At 35.7% G+C, this 13,012-nt stretch overlaps 1 protein-coding gene across 1 annotated transcript in view; it reads right to left on the reverse strand.

The window, feature by feature from the left end:
- DDX10 (DEAD-box helicase 10) overlaps positions 1-13,012 on the reverse strand; it is a 155,145-nt gene that overhangs the window by 118,209 nt on the left and 23,924 nt on the right. Inside the window, exons 10-11 of the mRNA XM_064409331.1 lie at positions 10,821-10,922; positions 4,010-4,097 (exon numbers count right to left, since the gene is read on the reverse strand). Of these exons, the coding sequence (XP_064265401.1) occupies positions 4,010-4,097; positions 10,821-10,922 (190 nt within the window). The remainder of the gene's footprint in view (positions 1-4,009; positions 4,098-10,820; positions 10,923-13,012) is intronic.

Raw genomic sequence — 13,012 nt, forward strand, 5'->3', positions numbered from 1 at the left:
AAAAAGTAGATTAAAAAAGAAGTATCCTTCCTGTGAATCTAAGATTTGCAGATCTGAATATCTACATGAGTCACTACTTGAAAACTGAAATCTCATTATGTCTGTTGGATAACTGATAAAGCCATCCACTTACCTTACTAGCATATATTTGGTACACATGGTCTAGAAATTAACCAACTCTAAAGGGCAGAAAGAACACATTTTTGCATGCTTTTCAAGCCCTACAATAACTAAGAATGAAACACCAAACAAATGCATAGAACAGTTGTTCTATTTTACAAGAAGAGAAACCAAGCCATTTACTCTGATTTTTTTATTTGATTTCAGTGTGTTGACTTCAACCTCTGTCTAAAACTCTGTCATCTCAGCTGGATTTTATTCGGTTATCCTGAGACTTCCTCAGCCTGCACACACACACTGGAGCTGACTAAACACAAGTTTAGTCAGTCTGAACATTTTCCCTGCCATTTTACAATTGCTGTTGTCCCCTGCCATATCTGCTGTTTGGTATGACTTTCAAGGCTTTTTTTAAATAACTGAAAACTGCAAAAGTATTATATGTAGTAATTTCTATGGAAAATGTTATGCTTGGGCATCACTAACATCTACAGCTCTATTACAATAGCAGCTACAGGTCTCCAAAAGCACCGGGGATTATTGTACAAGTACTGGAAATACATAACGGAAAAGTACCATGCTCTAGGAATTTACTACCTCTAAATTTTGATTTATTGATCTATTTCCTGGATAACTGTTTTAAGTATTAAAATGCACACAATTCAACTGATGTGCTATTTTGACAGTAACTCAAAAGTAATAGGGTGTGGCTGGAATTACAGGCTGTAACACCCTGCACATTTCTCTGGGTGTGATGAAGAATTTAATGGACAGACATCATTTCAGTGCCACAGTAACATTCAAACTAGCAAGAAAAAAAAAGATTCTTTCTTTAAACTGATTTCCAGAACTGGCTGAACTAACATATTAAATATTAAAATTACAAGAAATGCCAAAAGGCAGCATCAATCCATGAGAAGAACTGCAAAGGTTTCAAAGGAGCCCTGATCTGATTCAAACTGTCTTTCCAAGCAATAGCAGGGGAGCCGTGTCCTACTAAATGAACCATGAAGTTTGTTGAAGCAATTAGTAATCAAGAACTTTCTATTTTCAAAAGAAGTAAGGGCACCTTGAAGTAAATCAACAAGCTTAGAGGACACAACAACTTAGGCCCTCAACACATGATGGTAGGCTACCATCCTATCCAAACTTCTGTGCACAGCTGTACTGTTTCACTGCTACCTCATCCATTCAGGTTGGGAATTGATTTCTAACACTACAAATGTCAAGAATTTGGAAACTTGCAACAGACAGGATAGATGATGTAACACCCATGCCTCTGAGAAATCCAGCATTTCAGATAAGGACCCAAGGTCAGGATTTCATTTGCATCCATTTTATTGTTTTATTCACACTGACATGTAAGACTACTTGGGCACATTTGCATAGTATGTCTGAACATAGTTAAACCTTATTAAGGAAGGACACTTCTATGATAAATTACTTGTTCATACTTCAAGTTTTTCAAAAATGGAATGTATTTACAGCTTGCCTGAAAGCATGACACTTCTCTGCTATTCATAAATTAAAAACTGCAACAAAAATGTCCTCAAAGGGTAATCATATGGTAATTAAAATTTTTCAAAACTAATTTAAGTATGTATCTGCAATACTGACAGACAGCCCATGTTTGATTTTATTCTTGGGCTATTTTGAAATTTTATCATTCCCCTGCTCATTTCAGAATGATCCTTCTCTGCCTTTTAAGAGATATTAAAAAGCCAAAGGCAGAAACAGAGGTTTGTTGGTGTTTTCATTCCAAGTAAGATGATGCTGGATTACTCCTACTCCTATCCTCCCCCAGCCAGCTGCTCTGTCACTTCTGACATAAATTGATGTAACTGCAACTTCCCGTGGCTGCAGGAGGTGAACATGACACCAGTGCCTCTGGTTTGTGCAGCACCAGGATGAAGCTTACACTGACATTCCACACTGCTTCAAGTAATGCTTTATGCACTACAAAAACCTGGAATACCTAAAGACAAAAATAGTTTTTAAAAGCATTCCCTTGGAACACTGCCTTAGACATTTTATTCACAAAGCTCCCACTGAGCTCCTCAGGCACTTTGATTTAAATCTCCTTGTTTAGGAAAGTCAGAATGGCATCCCGCTGACTCACTAAGTGTCCCTACTGCAGGCCTCCAAGACAGGTCACATCACATAGCCTACCTCTGCAGCACAAAGAAACCACTATTCATCCATCCACCCTAAAGGGGTTTTAAGGTATCTGTGCCAGGAGGCATTGTAGAAGTGCTTATTCCACCCTATCAGCTATAAAATAAAGTTCAGGCAGAGTAACTCACAGAGGACATCTATAGCTAGGTGAGATGAATCTCAAGAGTTTTCAGTATTTCAACTTAACTCATTTTATGTCCCAGTTCAACAGAAAGCTTAAGGCTCTTGGTTTCTCTAAGTTTTCACAATCCTCTTCTCATTTTAGCCTACCACTCAGGTTTACCAGTATACCTTCAAGCGTCACTAATGCCCACACTACCTCATACAAATAAAAAGTTATTAACACTAATCCAGAATCTCTGCAATCATGTATTTCTCAGGCTTTGGCATTTTGGGATTTCTCACTATGTGGCCTTTGGTGGTACTCTTTTGATTTGACATATATATATATATATATATATATATATATATATATATATATATATACACACACACACACATACGAAAAAATGACATGAAAGACTTGCCTATTATCCTTCGAACTGTGTTTTCCTGCATCTCAACTTCAGCTTTTGATTTTTGATACAACTACGGAATTCACAGGCTAATGATATACACAGTTCAAAAACAAAAACAAAACAAAACCCCAACAAACCAACCAGCCTCAGAAAACCAACATATTGCAGTGCTTCAATAAAAAAAGTAGCAAGTTCCATTCCAAAGAGTTCATGGCCTAAAAATATTATAAAACCAGAGAAAAGTCAGCAAACATGTTTAGTGATAGCAGGAGGCAGTGCAATTTCCAGAAATATTTCACAGGCTACCTTTCATGGAAAGTATATTTTACAACCAAGCTCGTTCTCCTCCAGGAACCTACTTAGTTATTTGAAGGGTCCCTGCCTTCCCCAAACCTGATAAACATGTGGTGAAATGCACATATTGATTCTCCATTAAGTCTCCCAGCATTAACCAGCACAGCAAAGAAATCCCATTCATAAACCCATTCACATAATTCTCCATCTTACCCAGAAGAGCTATTCTAACCTCTTTTGCTGATCATTCAAATCCAAACAAAAGTTAAAATGCTTTATTCAATGCACTGGATTTTACCCTGAGAAAGGACAAACTGTCACATATATTCAGGATATATAACAATAAAAATTGATCAAGGGGGCCATGATGAGGCCTACATGGTTTCATATTTTTAACTTTTCAAGTCAAGTAATGTGATCTGCTATTTTTAAGCCACCTTTTTTATTATTAGCATTATTTTGACTTTTTTTGTACCAGCTTTCCAAGAAACTCAAAGTAGTTGAAGTCAGGAAGAAACTTCAGAGACCATCTAGTGCAAGCACCTGCTCAAATCAAGGTCAGCTAGGGCAGGCTGCTCAGGAAGAAAGCCTATTTTTAATAACCAGCATTTGGAGACTGCACAGTCTTGCTGTTCCAGCGTTCAACCACTCTCACAAGAAAGGCTTCTTCTGGGTTTAAATGGAGGTTTTTGCACAGAAATTTGTGCCTGTTGCCTCCTCTTCTGTCACTGGACATCACTCAGAAGACTCTGGTTCTGTCTAATTTATGTTTCTCCCCTAATACAAGTGCTCAATTATCTCTGGTGGTTCTTCAGTGCCAAACACTGCTTCTAGGGCACGTCTGAGCTGGTCAGTTATTCAAACTGCAGTTCTATTCAACCAACAGATTGTAGCAGATGACTTACCCTTTGAGCTTTCTCTTTTAACTCCTGATCTTGAGCTAAGAATGATTGCAGCCTCTTCTGAATGTCTGTAAGTTTTTCAGGATTAATTCTAATTTTTAAAAAAAGAAAAACAAAAAAAAAGAAATAAACAAGCTTTAATTATTAGAACATTTCGAAATAAGCACCTGTTAGGATCTCAGGAGCATCTTCACATCTTTTGCACTGTTTTAATATGCACAGAGCTATTACTATTGAAATAGCACAGAATGGAATCATATTAAGGATGAAGATTACACTCCTCAAACAAATAATGCAGAAAAGACAAATGGCAGCTGTTTTATGCAGTTTTCATGGAAGGTGGTGAAACTTATTCCAAAGCACAGCAGAAATCAGCAGAAAATAACTTCTTGATTTTATAACAATATTGCAAAAATACAGAAACAGCATAATGAATTATAGTACTACTTTATAATGAAATAAAAGTCTTCATAAAGAAATTGTCAGCATTTTTAAAAGCTTAAATAAGATTCATTGTGCCAGGAATACTGAAATTTAAGTACTTCATAGAAAAAATAGCCAGGTGAGCAATAATAAAGGACAGTGAGATTAAACAGATTTAAGAGCTTCTCAAGTAAATAAAGAATATTGACTGCACTATAGAAATTGCCATTAAACCTACTAAAAAGATATCTGGTCCTCTCCCAGATTCTGAATTTTTAAACTTATTCCAGTGATACCTACATTACTGCAGATTTATTTGCCCAAATCTCATCTACTTTTGAGCTGCTACTGCCACCCCAGTGTACCATAAAACCTAGCAAACATGGTGGGAGGCTATTCTTACTAAATATGAAAACAGATATCAAGCTTCATTCCCTTACAATTTCAATTTCTTCATTCTGCTCAGATACAGCCAGGGGAAAATTACAGTGTACACAAGCACTATTAGCTACAGTTTTAGTGAAAGACCAAAAAACATGAGTTCCAGTTTCCAGAAAACACATAACTGGCTGTAAAAATTTAAAAGCATAAGACAGAAAAAAAGAAGCGTAAAAAATTAAGTGGGGGAAAAACCGATCAACAAATCTCTGCAATATAATGATACAAAAAGAAAAGAAGGGATAGTATGAGTTATAAAAAAATTAATACGAACACCAGTAGTAAGAGGGTCCAGAAAAGTGTTGGATTACTGCTAAGTTATGGGAAAGCTATTAAGAGATGACCTCAAAGCCCTAAAATTAGCCAGTGCCTTTTTTCCTTGTCTTCACTCCAAGTGGCAGCTGCAATCAGTCAGATAACAACAGCTACAGCAAAGTGCAAGCTCACACCAGAATCACAAATCATGGGAGACCAAGTGCTCCAATAAATCAGCTGGGTCAAAAGAAATTTGCTCCATAGCAACTAGAGAAAGTAAAAGCACTTGGAGTCACAGCTGTATCTAATCTTAACAACACATCGAGGTGAAGGAAAAAAAATGCTATCAAAAAGGCCATGTAAATACAGTGCTCATATTCAAAGGGGGCAAAAAGGAAGTTAAACAATTAACTTTTTCTTGATACCAAAAAACCTAATCTGTAAGGACCTAAAGAAAATAAGCAAAATCACAACAGCTAACACAGCTTAGTCAGAAGCAAAATATGATTCATCAGTTTGATTATCCTTCATAGCAGCATTAGCAGGTTTTAAGAATGGGAAAGAAACAGTAGATGCCATATTTGGCGTCAGGAAAGCATCCGGCAGTTGTACATTCTCATAAAATAGGGAAACATGGTCCATGTGAAATCTTTAAGTAATGAAAAAATGGCCTTGGAGCACTTCTCAAAGAGTAGCTGAGACTGCCAACTACTCCCTGCTGTCACTGTCAAACTCAAAATGCTTATGAAGTTCAGATTTTCACCTGGACATGCTATTTACTCATTATTTTCTATGACTTGATTATTGTAGGAATATGATCCATTATTCATAAGAGACTATGTGTCATTGAGGCTCCAAGCATAACAATTCGAGACAAATACAGCCACATTTTGTAGACTGCATCTAAATTTTGAGTAATTTGATTGAAATTGGAAGAAAAGTGTTTGAAAAAGACAAAAACCCAAAAAACAACAAGACACTTCACATTTAAAAGAATGGCTAGATAAAGTAGTATAAATCTAAGCAATGTCAACTAAGAACATGGTACCCCAGGCACATTTTGAGTTTATGTGTTTGTTAATGAATGAGCAAATTTGCAGCACTGACTACCATAAAAAGAGAAGTAGTACTGAATTCTCTCTTCTCCAACACTGTATCATCACAGTCATCCCCTATCATCTTCTTCTCATGCTGAGATTCAAAAAATGAGAAAGCTGGCCACTGTTAAACTGGATTTTGGCTTTAATGAGTTTTTATGTTATTTCTTTCTGAACAAATAAAACTCTTTAAAATAAATTGTATACATGTGACTCAGGAGAAGCAAACCTAAAAGCTAAACACTGAAATTAGTTATCATAATTCATAAGCTTGCTAAATGGCTAAGAACCAATGAGCTAAAACCAACTATACAAAGGCTAGAAGGGGATTTTATAACATGGTCTGCCATTTTAAGTAGGCTGGTTATTTCTTACTCTGTGATCACATATCTTACCTTTAAGGAGCAGTGCAATTTTCTGAAGCTACAGTTTTCCCTACCAGTTGCATAAATGGCCACACTTGACTGTGCCACAATGTAAACATGAGCCCAGCTTGCCTGGCCTTATGTATTGATCAGACAGCAATCTCCAAATTTTCTGGTTGATACACATTTTGATTTCCTCTCATTTTCCCTGGTTTATATACCAGGATACAAGCACTGTTTTAACTAGGCATTGTCCTTTCCCCACTCTTCTCCAAAGTAGAATTTAAGGAAAACAGATCAGCAACCACCTAAAAGACCCTGCTGCCCTGATGCAGCAAAACAGTTTCCAGATTTCCAAGCAGCAGCAGCAGGTTTTGCTCTGTGCTCTCAGTGTGGAATGTGGTTACTCCAGACAGCCTGAAGGCTGGAGGCAGGGGGAAGGACTGGCACCTAAGGAAGGCTCACCCAGGAGATCACACAGAGGTGTAGAACCACACTGAATAGTGACACCAGTGTATATTGTCTTACAGTAACTATGGTAACTGGGAGGCAGTGAGTTTTAACAGATCCCCTATATCAATAATATCAATGTGTGGAATACACATCCAAATATTTTCCACTGTGAGAAAGAAAAGAAGGGAAAAAAAGTGTTTTGTTGTTGCTATTGCTGTTTTCCACAGAAAACACCTTTTTTAAGGTGTTTTCTGTGGGAAACAGCAGTATGTTGTAATGTTTTAATTTTAATAAAATTAAAGAAAGCAATACTACATCATGGGTATCTATATACCTGCACATCCTTTGGTAAAATTTTCTAGACATAAAATCTGTTATGGTAACCCCTGAGGAAGCAGCTCTTATCTTTTCACCCAACAAAGCTGAATGCAACAAAGTAAACCTCAAAATACTATCAAAAATAATTTCAGTTCAGAGCTTGCATGGAAAACTTGGAGATTATAGACTCCTTTAAAAAATGTACAAACCATTCAATACTTTCAGAGTACCATTTTGCCATACTTAAATGCTCCAAGCTATTGTATTTATTATTGCATATTTTGCACTTGCTCTTTTTGAACAATGTACTGTTAAAAGCACTACCTGTAAATTGGCAGCTTGTGCTAATTAGAAGGAACTAGTTTATTGAAAACCTCTACTGGCAGCTTAGATCTAAAACTGAAAATTAAGGAAAGATCCTAAACCCCAGTCCTTTGAACAGGTATCAAGGAAAGTTCTTCCTTTCTCTACTTTCAAATTATGGAACTGTTTTAAAAGGTCTGTCTACATTAAATAAAACAACATCAAAAATAGTTTGCAAATCAAAAAATACAAAATAAGAAAAGTAACAGCATTCTTACGACCACTATACCAGACAACAGGTTAATAAGAACAGCCAAACAAACACCTGAATATACAACGTTTTAGAAAAAAAGCTTTCAGAATGAATTTCAGAAACTTGAACAGTTAAACTCTGTTGCCAGTGAGCAATGCTCATTATCTTCTAATTCCCAAGTTAGAATTCTTAAGAATCTATAATTGGGTGAATAAGCACAAACAACATGAAAAGACTTCACCACAAGACCTGGAACATGATCCATGGGTTCATGCAACTTCTTAAACAATTTATAAACTGACAAAATACACTGGGGTTGTATTAATTGGGAAACTGGCTGGAAGTAAACAGCATGAGAAAATCTGCAGTTAAAAACTTCTAGAATTAAATTGGTTTGCAATCCACAAGTAATTACAAGAATAACTTGTTAAGGATTTTAGTTAGCCTTTTACAAGGACAATGCTACATCTTTTAAATCATAACACCCTAGGCAGACAATTCTAAGGGAAAGCATTCCCCTTCATTTTGATGTTATAAATTCTATTAAAGTTTATTTTGCCAATTGAAAAACTGGATCTTGGGGCAGGCTGCTAAAATATGTTCTCAATCAAAACCCTTGACTTTTCTAATAATGATTCCAATTAAGAATATTTCTTAAATGTATTTATAATACATATGTCCTAGTGGCTTGGTACAAGAATGAATTTCTGTAGTATTATTTAAAAAAAAAAAAGAAAGAAACAGAGTTTTCCATCTAAGTAACATCAGATTAAGAACATTAAGAACAATATGTTAGGAGATGCAGCCACTACCGTCTCTCCAGAAGCCCACCTAACTTGGATTATAAATATAATGGGCATTTATTGGGAGTGAAATATTTGCCCTATTAAAACTGGATTATTATCCCTGTACAAAAACATGGATTTCTATTTACATGGATAAATACAGCCTAAAGAGGTTTTTTACCACTTCCTTTGATAAGCTGTTCAAACAATTAACACCATTCCTTACAAAGTTAAAAGCTTAGCTGACAAAGAAACAGGAAAGAGGAAATATTTATAATGTGCATGAGATCAGACATTTATTTACTGAATATAAAAGAAAGATAAATTACTTCAATAACTATCATTTTAAGAAGGAAAAAGATGAATTTGGGAAAGAGAATTTACTGCAGTGGTGTACAAAAGATCATAAAGCACTATGATGCTTAAGTGAAAAGAAAATGTCAGACTTCAGGTCCTTTACTGGTATTACCCACATTCAGTTGGTGAGGTTTTGTTTGGGTTGTCATTAAGTAGTTGTTGGACTGCATTCTAGTCCTTATTTCACTGTTTTAGCAAGAAGTGTTTATGTTTGAAGTTCATCCACATCCTACATGCATTTCACACATATTTAACCAGAAAAGGTGAGTTTATTTCACCAGCTGCTGTGTACTCAGTTTGTTACACAGAAATAGCAGTCACAAGTACAGTTCAGAAGAGCCTTTGAAGTGGCATATCCTATACAACAAAAATACCTAAAAAATAAAACTAAACCATATCCAGAAAGTGCTATATGCATTCTTTCTGTTCTCTGAAGAAATGTCAACCTGTAAATTTTGAGCAAACCTGAAGCTTAAGCAATGAGGTGTAAATAACCACCCAAGGTTTCATACTAATTTGATTTCTTCTCAAAAACAATTGTTCTACACAGAAATTTGGTATAGTTAATTCCCTTCTTTGCTTAGATATTTGTATCTTCACATGCAATCCATAGCTCTTCAAAGCAAAACAGGCCTAGCTTTGCTCATATCCACTCATACAGAAACTCAGATTTTCTACCTTGTCATCATTCTCTGATTTCTGTTCTCTCTGCTGACAATTTTTGGCATGGTGTGACCTCAACTTTTTAAGTGTTAGAAATGGAGTCAGGCTGATATCACATTTTCTGGCTTCTTTTCAATTCTTCTTCCATATTTCCTTCACATTCCCTTGTCTCTCTTAATTCAACATCAGACTGACAGGCTCAGAAAATAATAAACTCCTTCCTACCTATAGCTGCTAAACAAGAAACTACCATCAATTTCTTCTGTGGTGGTCTTTTCCTCTAATATTTTTACAGTTAGGAGTTTTATGTTTTCTACATATCCATTACTCTGCATTTAACAGAAAATGGAAATGTGTTTTGTTTGTTTGTTTTTTTTTACAGGGTATTGTTATATGCATTGTTATATGCAACTCCTTCAAAGTCAGTTCTATTTGTACAGACAGCATAGCTCCTTACAGGTTTCCCTTGGAACCCTCTTTTTAGTATGTAAAATGACAATCTTTTATTTCCTGTCCTTCAACTAACTGATTCAGAAAGGTTATGACATGCTGGAGAAATAGTCCAGAACTAAAGAAAAAACAGATAAGAAAACAAAAATGATAACAGCAATAAAAACATACAGGGACAGATTAAAGAAATTGTAATTGTTTAATCTGCAAAAGAGAAAGAGAGCATTATCATGTTCAATTACATAAAAAGAAGCTGCAGAGAATAAGAGAATACATCACTTTCCATATATTCTTGGCACAAGACAGAAGAAATATTTCATTTAAATTACTTACAAGTCTTATCAGACACTTGAAGAAAAAAATGTTAATGGTAGTAACTGTTGAGTAGGGATGAGGTCTCTTTGGGAAGCTGTGAATATATTAATTGGCATCTGATAAGAATGATTTGTGCAGCTCATCCTGCCTTTGGGAACAGCAATAAAATAGGTAACCTCTCAAGGTCTTTTCCTTCTACAACACTACCAAAACTAATTCATTTCCCTGATTTGTCCAGCTTCAGGCAATTAAAGCACTTTATCAAGATTGTCATAGACTCATCACACATTACTCTTGCAGAAAGAAGGTTGAATAACAGGCAGGCCATTAGCCACTTACTTGATTTCACTGATAGGTACTTTCCTCTGTGCCAGCTGTTCCACCATCCCTTTTTCTTCTGAAGGAAGCAATACCAACAAAGCTTCACCACCTTCTTTGTACCTGATCAAAAGGGAAAAAAAAGAAACCTCAAGCAAACATGAAAAAAAATTACAGTTTTTGCCGATGTTTTCAATAGTTAGTAAGAATTTATATTTGATGTCTTATAAGCAGTCCAAAGAACAAACAAAACCTCTCACTTAATAAAGGAGGCAAACCAGTTAAGTGACTTGCCAATATCCCTGCTTGAGCTGATTTTAAAACTACGCCTGGATTTCTAAACATCTGGGTCTAAGACATGGATTCAGACCAGCGAATCTTTTCCTCCCTTGGTTTGAAGTATTAGTGGCAAACAAACAGCACTTGATCAAAGTGTACTTTGACTACAGGACTAGAAAATCCAGCTACCTGCATTCAGCATTTTGCAAAAGGTAAGGTTTAACACTTGGTAAAAACTGATTCTCTTTGCATACCCTGCAAGCCAAAGACAGGGAAAGGTTACAAAAGGGTAAATGCCTTGGTCTCAAATAACCCCTTCTTACATGTTCAGTAAAAGCTAACAGGTCACAGTGACATCACAGAAAGAAAAGCATAGAAATAGGAGATCTTTCATTTATAGAAGCAGTTTCCAGATGCAAAAGAAAAGATACAATCGCACTGATCCTATAAGAATGTATCTCGCATTCACTCTTCAGTGCACTTAACAGCTGTATCAAATGTAGATGAGCTTGTAATTACTCAAGATACATGGTTAGCAAAGACATTAAAAAATCAGCTCATTTATGCTTAAAGCATCTTCTTGAGCATTTTCTCTTTGTGCAAGAAAATATCAGTTCCTGCTTTTGGCACATTTACTGACTTCAGGATGTTCATGTATAAAAAAGTACCCAATAGCATTAGTAAACAAACAACACAATTGGTTTAAGTTCTCCTGAACAAGTGGGTAATGATGAGCTTGCAGGCACTAAGTCTGTATCTATTGTAGCATATACAGTGTTTCCTTGTTTATGTTTACAAATAATTCCTACGAGTACCGATTGATAAGAAAATACTGCACAGTCCTTCATAAAAAAACAAAAAAAAAAAAAAATCCAGCTAAATTTCAGAAATATGCCAGAATTGGACACAATTCAACTCATAACCAACTGATGAGAGCAATGTGTGGGACAAAGCAAAACAAGACTGGTAAGTTGCTCTGTAGAGCAGCTTTAAAATCCCCTCTTTAGGGAGGCCAGGGAGCACAGAAGGATGTTGTCAGGCACACCAAACATGAATCATACCATTATAACTGATAAAAATCATTTCTAGTGGAATACAGGGAGCACACATTTCTCCAAGGATAAACAGTTATCACTTGGCAAAAACAGTACTGCAGAATTGTTTGAAAACTATAAACACTATCTGTCACAGCACAGTAAGCAATGCAAGTAGAAACAAAATCTGCAGTTAAAACAGTCTGACAGCTTTTATTACAGCTTTCTGCTTTCATTTGATGAATTTGAAAAATCACAACAAAATGCTCTTGGATGTCTGGGGGTTTTTTTCTTCAATGCTATGTATGATGGGTTTGGATACCAACTTCTGAAGATCATCTATAAATGTCTAGCAAATGTTTACATTGTGACATTTTAAGCTTGACATTCTAGATTTTGAAATTTTACATGGAAATAAAATTGATAGAAGAATCTTGGTTACATGCCAACATCATGTAACTTTAACGATTATACATGGATTGATACAGAGTACTTTAGTACTGTACAAAAACTATAATGATTTAAATCTATTTCATTAGTAGACCTACAATGTTCTCAATACAAAAAATATCAGCTTATACAATCTTTCAAAAAAAGAATTCTAAAGCAATACATATGTTTGTCTTAATTTGTTATCTTTGCCAAGCATGTTGTCCCAGCTGACCATGCAATGCTTGCACCCTTTATATAATAACTAAGGTTGGGAAGAACTTGCTGACATGGACCAAGTGCACCTTGCACAAAAGTTCTATATATTCCAACCCCAACCAAATTACAAATTATATACCTGCAAGGTGGGTACCTGTCGGACACTGCCACCACTACCTGAACAAGCAATGAAATCCTGGAAAGCCACTGAACCTTAGAGGACATTGTATTTTATTGTAAAAACTGATAATC

This window comes from Passer domesticus, chromosome 2, assembly GCF_036417665.1.
Source record: "Passer domesticus isolate bPasDom1 chromosome 2, bPasDom1.hap1, whole genome shotgun sequence".
In the NCBI taxonomy this organism is placed as follows: Eukaryota; Metazoa; Chordata; class Aves; order Passeriformes; family Passeridae; genus Passer; species Passer domesticus.